Source organism: Cervus elaphus, chromosome 12 (assembly GCF_910594005.1).
Source record: "Cervus elaphus chromosome 12, mCerEla1.1, whole genome shotgun sequence".
Taxonomy (NCBI): Eukaryota; Metazoa; Chordata; class Mammalia; order Artiodactyla; family Cervidae; genus Cervus; species Cervus elaphus.
The window spans coordinates 14,563,614-14,579,250 of NC_057826.1; the positions used below are offsets into that span (position 1 = coordinate 14,563,614).

Consider the following 15,637-nt stretch of genomic DNA (forward strand, 5'->3'; position numbering starts at 1 on the left):
GTAATTCACTACCCTAAACCCTCAGAACTCACTGTAAGTGCTGTTCTGTTGATGGCAGTTTCACTTATTTTATAAAGGTTACAACTCAGGAGCAGCCAGATGAAGAGGCCTGCAGGGCAAGACCTGGGGAAAGGGTGTGGAGTTGGGGCACGTCACCTCCCAGGACGCTTCCCAGAACCCCAGTGTCCAGCGTTTTCATTGGGGTTTCATTACTTCTCATGGCGTAGGCGGGCCTGATTGAACACTGCCTAGTTAGTGACTCCGTCTCCAGCTCCCTGTCCTTCTATTGGCTGAATGACCCATCAGCTCACACCTGTGGTCTTTCTAGCAAACTATCTAGGCGGGGCCCACCCTGAGACCCATTGTTAGCATAACGAAGGCGCTCCCAAGGGCTTTTTGAAGCTCGTGCTAGGAACTGGGGAAAAGACCTGTTCTTTTCAGATTATACCCATAGTACATGGGTGCACACTAGTTTCATTCATCCCAGGCACATCCAGCCAGTCAGTCCCACCCCTGCTCATCACAGACTCCTGAGTTCAGTTCAGTCGCTCAGTTGTGTCCGATTCTTTGCGACTCCCTGGACTGCAGCACGCCAGGCCTGCCTGTCCATCACCAACTCTCAGAGCTTGCTCAAACTCATGTCCATCGAGTCGGTGATGCCATCCAACTATCTCATCCTCTGTTGTCCCCTCCTCCTCCTGCCTTTCCAGCATCAGAGTCTTTTAAGGAGTCAGTTCTTCAAATTAGGTGGCCAGAGTATTGGCGCTTCAGCTTCAGTCAGCATCAATCTTTCCAATGAATATTCAGGACTGATTTCTTTTAGGATTGACTGGTTTGATCTCCTTTTAGTCCAAGGGTCTCTCTAAGACAGACTTCCTAAGAGGTGGCAAAACAGCAGAGCGGTCTCCCAGGATCACAACACTGTCCCTCCTTAAAAGACCCCGCTGAGTCCCAGAAGCTGGTCCTCCACACCACCTCATCGCCCTGTTTCTCTTCTTCTTCTCCAGAATGTCTGCTTCCCGAAGAAGCGCTGTTCCTTTCCTCTAGTTCAAGGTCACTGTTTCCCTCTAGTTCAAGGGCAGTGTTTAGGACACAGGTTTGCTTTGCCAATCACTGATTTCTTTGTTTAAAAACTAAACCAAACAAAACCAATCCCAAGCCAGGCCCCCGCTTGGCAGGGCAGCCTGGTCCCCTGAGGACACTGCGGCTTGCCACCACGGTCACACAGAGGCTGCAGCGGGCACTGCCGACCCGTGGGCGGCACTCAGAACCCCCTCCCCCAACCCCGTCCCCTGCCACTGCTCAGGGGCTCCATCCAGCCACACAGACACGGATGCCAGAAGGAGGTCTCTGTGGCCTTTGCTTCTTCGGCTGCCGGCTCCTGAATCAAGCCTAGAGTGCGCGTTGTCTGTTGTGGGTCCAAGCTACAAGTCCCAGCTGCCCTTCCCAGAGTCTGTAAGTTGGGGCACGCCCAACCCAGGAAGGGGCTTCAGATCTTAGGAACCAAGAAAAAGGCCAGATGTCCACCCCATCCCCTGTGTTGCCCACAGCATGCTCCTGGTCCCTGGCCCTCTTGCCTCCCCCCAGTTCTTAAGATTCTGGACATATTCGTTTGATTTCACTCAAGGGTTAAGCCAAAGTTGGAGACTGGAATGCCTCCCGCGGTGTTTGAAAGACCCAGTACTTGGGTGTTTCAAAGATGGCTGCTCGGTTTGGCCCCTAAGATGCCCTGCGGGACCTTCAGCTCCCTGCAGCCCTTGCTTGTAGGAGAGGAACTCCGCTGTGATGAGGGCATGCTTATATTAAGGACTTCCTGTGCCAGGCCTGGGGTTCAGCGTTTCACACGCAACTCTCTGGGGAAGCAGGTACCATTATCATCCTATTCACAGTAAGGAGATGGAGACTCAGGGAGGTTGAGTGACCAGCTCAAGGTTTCAGAGCTGACCTGGGTCTGAATCTCAGCCTTGCTTCTTACTAGCAGAAGACTTTGGGTGAGATGCTCAACTTCTCCATGCCTGTGTTCCCTCAGCTGTAAAATGGGGGTGACCACAGACCTCACTGCACAGGGCTCCTGAGAGGGCGCAAACAGTTAGTGCACGTATGTCTGGAGAAAGCCATAATTCAAAAGGATGCATGCACCCCAAAGTTCACTGCAGGACTATTTACCATAGCCAAGACACGGAAGCAACTTAAGTGTCCATCGACAGAGGAGTAGTTAAAGAAGACGTGGGACATACACACTGAAATATTACTCAGCCATAAAAACGGACAAAACAATGCCATTTGCAGTGACATGGAGGGACCTAGAGATGCTCATACTGAGTGAAGGAAGTCAGAGACAAATATCATACGATATTGCTTACATGTGGAATCTTTAAAAAATGGAACAAATGAGCTCATTTAAAAATAGAAATAGAGTCACAGATGTAGAAAACAAACTTATGGTTACCCTGGGTGGAAAAGGGGAAAGAAAAATCGGGAGTTTGGGATCCACATGCATACACAGTTATATATACAGTAGATAACTAATAAGGGCCTGCGGCTGAGCACAGGGATCTTCACTCAATACTCTGTAATGATCCATGTGGGAAAAGAATCTGAAAAAGAGTAGGTATATATATATGTATAACTCATTCACTTTGCTGTATACTTGAAACTATCTCAGCAGTAAAAATCAACTAAACTCCAACACAAATTAAAACAAAACAAACAGTTAATGCACAAAGCCAAACTGAGTTGGAGAAATTGGAAAACATAAACTTAATGAAATGGGAGCACTGAATATGGAATAGAAAAAGTGAAACAAACTGGATAAAAGTAAAAGATTCTCTATCTCCTTTTTGGTTGTTGTTCTTTCTCAAGCCTTTATCAAGCATGGTAGAAAAGCTTTTGTGTGTATATATACATATATAGTATATATAATTTAAACATATATTTTAGAAAATATATTAATTTTTGCCCAGCTAAAAATTTATAACATTTTGATTCTACTTGTTTGACTTGGTATGAATAGAATGCTAAATTGCTAATTTATATTCACACAAAACTTTGATACAGTTCCATGTATTCTGGCATTTAGTATTACTGCTGAAAGTCTGGAAAGCTTATTATCTTAGTGATTAAAAAAAAAAAAATTGAATGAAGCTTGAAACTTCTAATCCAATTCTGAGAATATAAACAAATGCTATGTTGTAAAAAACCAAACCAAAACAAACAAAAAAACCCCAGGACATTAACATGTGATGGGCTTCCCCAGTGGCTCAGATGGTAAAGAATCTGTCAGCAATGTGGGAGACCAGGGTTCGATCCCTGTGTCAGTAAGCTCCCTTGGAGAAGGAAATGGCAGTCCACTCCAGTATTCTTGCGTGGAGAATCCCATGGACAGAGGAGCCTGGTGGGCCACAGTCCACGGGGTCCCAAAGAGTCAGACACTACTGAGAGACTCACACACACACTCACACTCACACACACACAGACACACACAGAGTATTATTAACTAAAGCACATATTTTGTTCAAACTTCACAAAATTTTATGCTGGTGTCCATTATTTGTTTTATGAATCTTGTTCAAGATTCCAAATTGTATTTAGTTGCATTGAGCAGCTTCAGCTGCATGCAACAAATTCTGGCAAATTCTCTTTTCATTTTTACAAATATTTTCTAATTTTCCTTGTTATGGTTTCTAAGATTCATTTAAAAGCTGACATATAATTTTCAAATACATGGTTTTTTAAATAGTATCTTTGATAACATTTCTCATTTAGGTGTTTTTCTTCTCTGCAATCACCCTTGGTGGTTTTTCAGTCTTCTGACTTTCTTGAGGCTTTCAATGGTTAAGTCAAAGACCTCTCTCGGTAAATGTCACATTGTACTTTAAAATATGTGTGCTATTTTCAAATATCTTTTGATATTGATTTCTAACATAGTTCCACAGTGATAACAGAACAGGCTGTATGATTGGAACACCTTTAGACCATGAAATTTTGCACCTCGTTTCATGTCCCTGGATGTGTTTCTAGTTTACAGTCTATGGAAACTTGAATAGAATTTGTATCCTACTGTTCTGTGAAAATTGTATAAATCTTAATTATGTTGAATTGGTTCATGGTGCTTTTCAGGTCTACTATATCATACTTTTCTATATATTCATTCTATTAATTTTTGAGAGTTTGATATTGAAATTCCAACTAAAAATCTTTATCCACTTAAAAAATAACTGTAATATATAGTGGAACTGTATGTAACTTTGTCCTGTATTTCCCAAGTCTCCAGTAAATGTATTATCATACTTTCATAACAACAACAAAGAATAGCAAAGCTAAGTTGGGCATGGAAGGAGGGCATGCCCTGGGTACCTGCACTTCAGCTAACGTCCTTTGGTGCCTGGCCATCTTTGACCAGACAGCCTCTCTTACTCCTGCCTGGCCCCTCTCCTTCTACCTTGGTCTTCAGCTTCTGCTGGGGTCCTCCTGCCGGCCTCCTCCTGACAGGGCAAGCTGCTAAAGCGCAAGTCAGCCCATCGCTCCTCTCTGGCTTTACCCAGGTCCAAGGTGGGCTGGCTGGGGGTGGGGCCTGAACGTTTCTGGAGCTTGTACTGAGCACCTGCTTTTCTTCCTCACTACAAGGGTGCAAGACTTCCCTGTAGCTCAGACCGTAAAGAGTCTGCCTGCGATGCAGGAGACCAGCGTTCAGTCCCTGGGTTGGGAAGTTCCTCTGGAGAAGGGAATGGCAATCCGCTCCAGGATTCTTGCCTGGAGAACTCCATGGACAGAGGAGTCTGATGAGCTACGGCCCGTGGGGTTGCAAAGTGTCGGACACAGCTGAGTGACTAACACACACAAGGGTGCGAGGTAGATGTGCGTGACTTTGATTCATAATGAGGACAGGTCTGTCCAAGCATCAGGCTGCTGGACGCTTTGGGGCTCTGACATCATGCCAGGCTCCTGGTGGCAGAAGTTTGGGAAGTCAGAGAAAGGGCACAGCAAGGAGCACAAAGCAAGCTGATCCAGCAGTCCTCAGGCGGACTTTTGGAGCTGACCTGACACCTAGTGGCCACAAGTAGGAACTACGCCACACCTGGGCAGGTTCCAGGGCTGCTGCAGGCAGGGTTTAGGCTGGGCCTCGGTGATGGGGGTGAGTGTCAAGGGATGGGCCGGAGAGTCCGGGATGGTGGCTTCTCCATATCTCCATCATTCCTCCGAAGCTACACACGCAGAAATAACTTTGATAAGGAAATGTGCTGCCTTTTCTCTTTTAGGCAAAAGGTGAATAAAAGCATTTTGAGAAAACATTGCTGTTTTCATTGATCCCTTGAGTGTCCCTTAGACAGCAAGGAGATCCAACCAGTCCAACCTAAAGGAAATCAGTCGTGAATATTCATTGGAGGGACTGATGCTGAAGCTGAAGCTCCAGCACTTAGGCCACCTGATGCGAAGAACTGACTCATTGGAAAAGACTCTGTTGCTGGGAAAGATTGAAGGTGAGAGGAGAAGGGTTCGACAGATGAGATGGTTGAATGGCATCACCGACTCGATGGACATGAGTTTGAGCAAACTCCAGGAGATAGTGAAGGACAGGGAAGCCTGGTGTGCTGCTGTCCATGGGGTTGCAAAGAGTTGGACATGACTGAGTGACCAACAATGAGTGAACAACAGCAATCTATGAATGAACAACAGTCTACAGTCCGTAACAAATTTTGGTGTAATAGCCTCATAATCCTCAGGGTTCCACCCAAACACCAGTAATTATTGGATGCTCAGTTATGAGCATGGACTTGATGGAGAATTTCAAAGGTTATAATAGTCTTAAAAGGCAAGCTCCCTGACTTCAAGGGGATCCGATTTATTTGGGGAGTCAAATATATCTACATACCCTGATGGGTGGGGTAGATGTGAGTTTCAGCTCACAAACTCCTTCTATTGCTTTCTTTTCTTTTCATCATCCTAATTTTGACTCTGAGCCCATACAACAGTCTAATTAACAGAAATTCAACTTTAGGCTAAAACTCTGAATGAGGGAAGGGAGGGGAAAATAAGCTGTGGGGAGGGGGACAGAGATTATCTCAGATCATGATTCTACCACATGTGCAGAAAGGGCTTAACATCATCTCCACCCTTGATGAAGAAGTAAAGTGAACCCTGAGGGCTGGTGCCTTGATTCCCAGGTGCCATTCCAGCACTTCCCTGGCGCTCCAAAGTGCTGGTCCCTGGGCACCCCGAAACTCTCCCAGCTTTCCCTCGCTTGCCCAAAACAATTGCCAAGTGCGCGAGCTTTTTCATCTCACACTTGTATTTTTATTGAGCACCTACTATCAGCAGGCACTGTACAGGCACAGAGGAGGAGCACCAGACAGTTCCTGCCCTTGTTCGTCCCAAAGGTGGCTGGCGGGTTAATCAAAACCCCTGAAGATACCCATTCCCCCCACCGGCTCAACATATGCTGTTCTTGGCTATACCTGCTCTTCTTTTGCTAAGCTCCTCATGCCTCCCCAGTTTTCCAAGGAATTTTACAAAGAAATGCAGGATGGCAGATCCCTAGAACCGACAGGGGATCTTTGGTTTCAGCTGTCCCACTTTTCAGGTGGAATCACGAGGCTCCAAGGTCAGGTGGCCAGGCCGTGCCAGGCTACACTGGATGCCAGCTCGCTCTGTCTCCTGCCTGGACTCTTTCCACGTGACACCCCAGCATGTGTGTCCAGAGGCCCCGTCCTCACTTCCTGAGCACCTGTTCCCTCTGCCGCTGCCTCCCGAGTCTCAGCCATCCCCCCCCAGTTTACAAGCACGGTGGCGACTGCTTGCGTGCGCTGACCTTTCCCCCACTGCTCTCCTCCTGTCGCCCAGCAACCCCATGTGCTCCCAATCTGTCTCATGGCTCTTGATGAGGCCGCCAAGGACAGGCCCCCTAAAACCGGAGGGTGCTCCCAGGGGAAGGGTAGGCGACCAGCAGCCCGGAGACCCAAGCCAGACTTTATTGGCTGGCTCACAGCCCTGGCCTTGGGGTCTGTCCACCGAGGTTTCAGCCAGCTCTCCGCCTCCTCCCCTGCCACCAGTAGACGTGCCAGGAGTTCTCTGTCGCTGAGACTTCTTTCCAGACCGGACGTGTTGCTATGACCTCGTCATTGTCAAGAAACTGGATTGAAAGGTAAGGGGATAACGCTGAGTGCCGATGTGGCCTCGTGGCTGATCACCGAGAGTATTTAGACAGGCTCGAACCCCATTGAGACCATGTGTAAACCCATCTCTTGTCTCGGCAAAGCAATGAGCGAGGTGAGGTTCAGTGTCTAGACAGGGATGAGGGTGGGTTTGCGTTGTCGGCTTTGGCAGCAGATTCAATTTTAGAGTGTGGACGTGCTCATCCTGGATCCGAGCCACCCAACCCATGTTAGACAAACAGGTGTGCAAACATGACATGTGAAAGAAAGTTGGTGACTATTACTTGAGGCAGCAAAACACTGGGAATGAACTAAGAGTCGGTAAGACAGTCTCCTTCTGCACTATGAAATACCATGCTGTGGTTGAAAAGGCTGAGATGGATCTAAACGTACTAACGTGGACAGTTTGCCAAAACATACTGGGAGGCAAAGCAAGGTCAGAGGACTGTGATGGTGCCGTTCTGTGCGTGCATGTTAGTCGCTCAGTCGTGTCTAACTCTGCCACCCCACGGAATGTAGGACCAAGCGCCTCTGTCCATGGGATTCTCCAGGCAAGAACGCTGGAGTGGGTTTCTGTTTCCTTCTCCAGGGGATCTTCCTGACCCAGGGATCGAACCTGGGTCTCCCGCATTGCAGGCGGATTCTTTACCATCTGAGCCAGCAGGGAAGCTCGGCTAGGCTTCTATTTATGATAAATAAGAAACTCTGTGTGTGTGTGTGTGTGTGTGTGTGTGTGTGTGTGTGTGTATGAGGGTCAAATAATGTACAGTAAAATACTCTGAGCCTACCGCATGCCAGGTACTGTTCTACGTGCTTCATTGCCTTTAACTCATTTAATCCTTGAAAGCTCCTGGCCCTATATACAGATGGGGAGACTGAGGCACTGGGAGGCTGGGTAAACTGCCAAGTTCCATAGGAGTGGAGCTGGGGTTGGAACTAAGGTAGCCCGGTCCCAGAGTCTGTGTTTTTAACACTTGGAGAACACACGCACACACACACACACACACACACACATTTCATTGCAAATATGTGGGAAAAGTTCCAGAAACGTGCACCTGGGGTTGTTCACGAGCGCACTCTGGGAGGCAGCAGGAGCTGTGGGGACAGGTGAAAGAGTGCCTTCATTTTCTCCCTACGGCACTTCTGTGGGCCTTGACCTTTTACAAGTAGATACGATTTGTAACGAAAAATGATAATTTCAAGCAACAATAAAAAAGAAAGATGACTCTGCTCTTCAACAGGAACTAACAGAGCTGCAGTGTGTGTGACCTGAGGGGAATTCGAGGTGCCTGCTAGAGCTCCCCACGTGGGTCCCCAGGCCTCAGCTCTGCCTCTCGATGGCCACGTGACCTCAGCCCCGAGCTGGTCTCCAGCCTTCTGCCTTGGGCTCCTCCCACCAGCGTCCCAGGGATCAGGAGGCAGCACTTTAGAGAGGCGGGGTTGGGGGTGGGGGGAGGCCCAGGACTCAGGCCCAGAGTGGGGGGCCCTCGAGGTGGTGTGCACGCCTGAACCACCCTGCTGGGGGCGATGCTTGCTGGATGATGGTGTCGCTCCTGACTAAGAGTACCACGTGCCAGCCCCTCACGTGCATTGTCTCTACTCGATTCTTATGAAACTCCCTCGGGTGCTGTGGTTATCACCCCATTCTAAAGACTTGGAGACTGAGAGCCTGCGCACAGCCTCACCCTTACTATTAGAGCCGTGGCAGCGGCTCCTCCACGCGTGAGATGGAGGCACGGACAGAGGTCCTGGGGGAGGACCGCGGGGCGGGATCAGACAGGGGCCTCCTCCGACAGTCTCCTTAGGGCTTCCTCAAGACACGCAGCTGCAGGGCCACATGCAGACCAACGTGCAGACCAGCGGGTCCTGCAGCCTCAGCCCGGAGGTCTGGCACAGGGAAGCAGGTGCCCGGACCACGCAGACCTGGGTCCTAAGGCCGCAGCTGCCCCTTTCTGGCCGCAAGCGCTTGGCTCCGTGCCCGCCTTCACCGAAGCTCCGTTTCACCCCTCACAGGAGGGTGGGGGGCACACTAGTGCCCATTGGGTGCTGTGAGAATCCCGGCGCCTGTGTGCTGACTGGTGGAGTACTTGGCACGTGGTAAGGGCTCACGGATGCCGGTCACTGTTATGACCATTGTCAGGGTCCTTTTCCATCTCTTCAGGGAGTTCAGCCTGAGTCCTCAGCTGCCCGGCTGCCTACGCTCCAGCAGAGTTGAATGACCCGCGGTTTCCCAGGGCACCTCTGTCCCCACCCCTGCAGGGACGCCCCCTCTTCGGGCCTCTGGGGTGCCGTCCACGCCCTCGCTGCCCCTCGCACCACCCCAGGGCCCAGCCCTCGGCTCTGCGTGTCCCCGTCGCCCCAGGGTGGCCCCCGGAGCCCCTGGAGAGACCTGGGGGCCTTCCGGGGGCCAGAGGGGCAGCCCAGAGAGGTCTGGGCAGTGGGGCCGGGCTGACCTGAAGTCCACCATGCCTGTCTTCTCGCCCAGCTTCTTTATCAGCTCCCTGACTTGGTACCGGTTTATGGGGACCTTGTTCTGCTGAGGAGGTGGACAGAACAGGCAAGGTCAGTGGAGCTCTCTGCTCCCCGCCCCGACCTCCCCATCACACACACACACACACACACACACACACACGCACGCGCTCGCCCGCGCCACAATGCCTCACTCACTCCCCTTGCGCCCACAGCTGGCAACTGAGAGCTCCGAGGGAGCTGAACCCACACACGCTGCAGGGCAGGAAGAAGCGCCCCCCGACACCCAGGCATCACTGCCCAGACCCCAGAGCCCCTCCTTTCAATCTGGGGGGCACTGGGGGAGAAGGAGGTGGGGATCCAGGTGGAGTGGGCGGTGGCGACTTTGCCGCATGGGAAGTCCATCCTTATCTCCCTGGTACCGAGTCTAGCCAGCCTTCTTCACCACAGGCCCGGCTCCGAGGGTCCTATCCCGCGCCCCACCTGGACCCCCACAGAGTCCTATTCTTGCAGGGCCCATCCTTCCTAGGGGTGCTCTGGAGACAGACCTGTTCACACTTGCATTTCAGGGGGTCCTCAACACCTCCATCATATCCCGCACGTGAAGGTATGGGATTTTGGGCAAGACGATACGGCCAAAGGTAAAATACTGGGGCACTGGGATGTGGTCTCTTATCCTACTCCCTTGTAAAATCTGCCCAGTAGCCAAACGCAATGGGGAGAAAGACCTTGAAGATGAAGAATGTGTGTCTTCAGGCAGCACCTTGGGTCACCAGTGGCATCCAGCCATGCAGTACAGAGAATGACGTCAGGGGGTGATGGAGGGAGGCTTAGCCGTCCCTCTGGGTCTCGATAAAGGAGGTGGATCTGCTGGCTTCTCACAGCCACCGGGGAAGCTCTGTGAAGTGCGCGTGCCGTGTCTCTGCCTGTCACACACACGTGCACACACGCACACCCAGTGCCTGCGGACACGGGGCATCCACCTACCTGTATCATGGCTTTCCGGAACTCGCCCACAGGCATCATCAACTCTCCACTAGGGTTCAGGCTCCTGAAGAAGTCCAGGATGGAGATTTTGTTTTGGTCTGCGTAGCTCTGGGAGAAGCAGGAGATACCAGGAGCCTTGTAACATCTGTCCCAGCTCCCCCATCCCCTGCCCCACCTCTGACCCGCACCTGCCCAGACCGAGGTCCGGCAGAACCGCATGTGATGCTTCCTGTGTGTCTGTCCCACCCGCGCTGAGCAGGCTGTCCTGCCGGTCCACGTCCCAAGGGCGGAAGGATCGGCGCTGAGGCTGTTAAGCTCCCACAGCGTGGAGGGACTAGGGCGGTGATCATATGTATGTGCATTATTCAGTTTTGGGGTCGCCCCTGCTAAGACTAGTGGAGACGGTGCTCTGTGGATGTGAGAGGGCTGTTGCCAGCTCAGAGACCCAAAGACCAAACCAGAACCAAGTAGTGGGATGGGCAGAACAGGCTCCTGGAATCCATAGGATTCTCATCATTTTATCCAAATATCCTCATATGGAGACGTATTGTGTTAAGAGTATTTTAAAAATAATATGTCATTGTTTTCCACTCAAAGATAGTAGCTACTCACATTTTGAAGGTAATTTTAGATTAATAGAAAGAAGAAAATGAAAAATCACCCATAGTCCAATCCCACCGCCCAGAGATAACATCTTGATGTACATTTTTTTCATCTGCCTGCCTATCTATCTAACATCTTTCTACTGTACATACTGTTTAATAAAATGCATTGTATTAATATGTTGTGAACTCACCTATCTATCTATCTAACATCTTTCTACTATACATACTGTTTAATAAAATGCACTGTATTAATATATTGTGAGCTCCTTTCTGGTATCATTAAAGTGTTCTTTTGGTTCCTTTTCAGTATCTTCTGGGTTCTCTTTCTCTCTGACTCTCAAAAGCCCAAAGGCAAGGCCCAGCTGTGCCGACAGGTATTTCTGCAGACACCCTTGCTCACAGAGGAATTCCTCGGGGATCACTCCCTGGTCCCTGTTCTCCTCGCCCAGCACCTCCCTCTCTGCTGTACTCCGCTCACCCCACCCCACCCCGGGGTGGGTCCTGGACCCCTATGTCCAATTCCACATCTCCTGCAGCTGTTCGCCAGTCCATGCTGAACCCAGTGACACCTCAATCTGACACGTCCGAAGCAAGCCTGAGTCAGCTGGATTCTGTGACCCCTGTTACTGAGGGCTGCAGTAGCTACAACCACTGCAGTTCCTTCTTAGCCACCTCTACAATGTGTTACAGAGGCTGGAAAACCAAAGACCAGCCTTCCCCAAGCCCTCTTGAAGCTACGGGTCAGAATGAGATGGTTTCACCAAGCTCTTTGGTGAGATGTGTGTGTTACCCGTGTGCTTTGGCAGCTGGGGGGTGGCTTCCTATTCCACAGGCGATTCCTGATTGGGTGGTTTCCTGCCCGAGGCAGAAGGGACAGCCCTCCTGGTAACCCAGTTGGGGTGTCTGGCAACCTTTTCTCGAATCTAAACATAGAGGCTTTTCTTCAGCCCTCTAATGTCTCTGGGGTCTCTTTCTGGTGATCGATTCCTCTTTGCTTAAGCTAGTGGAATGGATTCTGTGGTCTGCAACTAAGAGCCTCGACTGGTGGCTGTCACTTTGGGAGGTGCTTTTGGCAAGACCCAACATAGCCCCTGCCCTGGAGGAGTTCAGTCTTGCGGTGAAAGGGTGAAGCAGAGGGCTGTGGCAGTGTGTCAAGGGCAGTGACTGTTGACCAGGGAACCTGAGAAGAGTTGCCCGAGGAAGGGACACTCAGGTGCAGACCTAGAGAGTACAGAGGAGGGGGTGAGTCACAGAGGGCAGGAGGAGCGGTGTTCCAGGCAGAGGGACCCAGAGATGACTTTAAGGGATGCAAAAAGCAATGGGGACAAATCCAGTGGGGCTGAAATGGGCGGGTGGGGAGATGGGAGGGATGAAGTCAGAGTGGGAGGAGGGGGCAGGGGGCAGCTTCTTCTCCCCATAGGACTTCCCGATTGCTAGCAACATTACCATCATTCTTTTAGTCCTTTGGGCTTGAAATTTGGAGTTATCTTCACCTATTTCCTCTTCCCACAGGTCTCTCTTCTCCCAACACACACAGACAGACACAGACACAGACACACAAACACACAGACACACAAACACACACACACACACAGACACACACACGCAACCACTCACCAAGTCCTGGAGATGCTCCGTAAAGATATCTCCTACATCGGTCCCTCCACTCCCATTGTCATTTCCAGCCAAGTTACCATTCTATATCTAGAATACTACAAGCGTGTCCTCACTGGTTTTCCCATTCTCATATTTACCCCTTTCAGTTCTTTTCTCTCCCTGTTGCCAAAAATACTCTCCCTCAGTCCTGCTGGATTCATATCACACCCTCTGCTCAACAACTCTCCCTGGCTCCCTGCTCCCTGACTCTCCAACCCAACTCTGAGCCTACAGTCTGAGGACCACCGCGTCCAGCCCCAGCCTCCCTTTGCAGCCTTGGTTCCCAGGCTTCCCTGTGAGACCGGAGCCAAGTGGTTCTGTTCCCACCCCTCCAGACACACTGCAAGTGACTGCCTCTCTGCTCCTTTGCTGGTGGGAATCCTCCCTCCGTCCCTCCCTCGGGCTCACCTGCATCCTTTCTGCTTGTCAGGGCCCTTGCCCTAACCCACTTCTGCCAGGAAGCATCCTTTTCTGTTTGCCCAGTCCTGCGTTGACCTCTAGTTTGGATTGTATTGATACTTGCTACCTTGGTCACTTGTTTATTATTTATCATCTGACATTTTCTATTGGAAACGACTGTGTCTATCCCATCTTCCCAGCCAGATGGTTGGGCCCCTGAGGGGAAGGCCTACGGCTTACATTGTATTACATTGTATGTGTGGTCGGGTCTCTCCTCTGGGATTCCTTTTCTATACTGTTTTAAAACAAGGAGCAAGGCCCCCACTTGGCACTAGATAACTCCATTCCCACTCTTCTTGCAAAACAAATTTCTCCTCTGACATCACCTCACTCATAAAGATATAAAGATACTTGATACTGCTTTGCTTTCTAGAACTTTTCCTACAATGATAATTTTCATGTAAGAGCTCTCCTATTTGGTTTTGAAACGAAGGCAGAGCTCCAGTGGCACATGCCATGCGGAACGTGCCTTTGCAGGGCACCCTCCCAGCTCCTGCTGCCCCAAGTGGTAACAGTCCTGCCCCGAGCAGCACGCCCCTCACCGGCACGTCCAGGGCAGAGCCGGCAGTGAAAACCCCCGGCCTGGGTAGTCACTGCTCTGTGAGGTCATTGGACCAGAGGAGCTATAACATCCCTCCCGCTCTAACATTCTCTGAGTTTTATTTCCACTGTTACATCTTTTTCCTCTGACTGCCAGACACAATTTAAGACTGGAGCCAGGAGCAGGTGACCTCTAGATATAAAAGACTTACGGATTTCTCATTAGTTGAAGCCACCAAATATCCACGCTGACCACAGGGTCAGGATGTCTTTGCATCCTTAGCAGCTATTGGAAAGAGCCTCTGTGAATTGTGTGCTAATCACATGCCAGGCATTGTTCTAAGTCCATCATGTAGAGTATAGAATTTAACCTTCATAGCAGCCCTGCTGGGGTGGATACTATTATTATGCCCATTTTACAGGTGAAGAGACTGAGGCACAGAGCACTTCAGTGACTTGTCTCTGGTTGCAATGGAGGAGCCTACCTGGTAGAAATCATCCTGTTCCACACCCCTCCCACTTTAGTCAGTTCCAAGCACTTCCTTTCCTCTGGGAGTCAGGAAGCATTGCTGATGGATCTGAGAGTCAGAGGGGATATCCTGCAGCTGAGAAGTCCCTTGTCAGAGAGGACCGCAAAGATGCTCTGGGGGAGGAGAAATTCTGGGAGCTGAGCCAAAGGTTAGCTCTCTCCAGGGACCCCTGGGGGCTCTTAGAGGGAAGCAGGGCTCACCTGGATCAGTTTCACAGGGTTCGTCCACGTGAAGGGGGTTTTCTTGGCCGAGAGGGCTTGCACTGACTTGTATATCACGTCCAGCTGGGGGTGGATGGCGCACACCCCATCCAGTATTTTCACGAACTGCTCGGACACCAGCACATTCTGCAGCAGGGAGAGAGGGGACCAGTCGGGCGGGGCATGCTGCCGTCATGCCATCTCCCAGACCGGCGGGCTCCCCCCAGGCAGAGCCGCGTGTTGGCGGGCTCCCCCCAGGCAGAGCCGCGGGTTGTCTTTTCTAGTTCTTTCTGCAGTGCTGTTCCTAGACTGGGATGGCTCTCCTTTGCTAGAACTGGTGGTTTGGCTTGTGAGTTTCCCGCGCGGTTTGGGTCAGGTGTCCGAGCTGGGCGCTGGTGGCCTGCCACCTACGGTCACCTCACTCTGCTCTCAGGAGGTGAGCCTACTGTCTGTGTGTGACAGACGGGCATGGCTGTGGGGTTACACAACTGGTCCCCAAGGGCCCTGAAAAGCCCACTTCTACCCCAGTGTTGGTCTTCGGAGCTGAAACCCTAGCAGAGAGCCCCTCGTTCCAGCCATCCTGCCGCACATGGGAACCCCCGCCTTGTGGAAGGGCCTCCAAGCCCAGTTAGAGGCTGCAGGAGACCACGTGTTCTGTGTGAAGGTGTCTGATCAAACCTGGCCTCTGTGAGTGTGATCCACCTGCTTCATTCCTCAGCTGTGGCTCTCAGTATCTTTTGCCTTTTCAAAGAACTAAATCCATGCTAAGGGGTGAAGACTTACTCCCTCTCCTTTGTAGGTATTCTAGAGAAAGTTCTAGAAGCATCTACAATGAAGGGATTCCAACGCCACTTAGAGTTATGGTGGCATCATGTGGAGTGGAAAGAGAGACTCCAGCTCAGGGGTTTATATGCCGCCTTGGGGTCTAAACAGCACCACTTCTGACATTCCCTCAGACACCCCAAGGCAGCTCTGGGGTTCACACCTTCCAACCTGCACTGCAGGGGGCTGGGAGGAGCAGAACTCTAATGAACTCTGGA

The 15,637-nt window shown here is 50.9% G+C and overlaps 2 protein-coding genes across 4 annotated transcripts in view; one reads left to right on the top strand and one right to left on the bottom strand.

The window, feature by feature from the left end:
* Positions 1-6,993: 6,993 nt before the first annotated feature.
* The window catches only part of LRRC74A (leucine rich repeat containing 74A), a 30,332-nt gene continuing 21,688 nt past the window's right edge, over positions 6,994-15,637 (bottom strand). Inside the window, exons 11-14 of the mRNA XM_043920279.1 lie at positions 14,598-14,744; positions 10,608-10,715; positions 9,605-9,687; positions 6,994-7,129 (exon numbers count right to left, since the gene is read on the bottom strand). Coding sequence (XP_043776214.1) covers positions 7,105-7,129; positions 9,605-9,687; positions 10,608-10,715; positions 14,598-14,744 — 363 coding nt within the window. The 3' untranslated portion in view covers positions 6,994-7,104. The remainder of the gene's footprint in view (positions 7,130-9,604; positions 9,688-10,607; positions 10,716-14,597; positions 14,745-15,637) is intronic.
* The window catches only part of ANGEL1 (angel homolog 1), a 68,551-nt gene continuing 59,916 nt past the window's right edge, over positions 7,003-15,637 (top strand). For all 3 annotated transcript variants that reach the window (XM_043921165.1, XM_043921168.1, XM_043921166.1), the window contains exon 1: positions 7,003-7,141. The gene's annotated coding sequence lies outside the window, so the exon portion shown is untranslated. The remainder of the gene's footprint in view (positions 7,142-15,637) is intronic.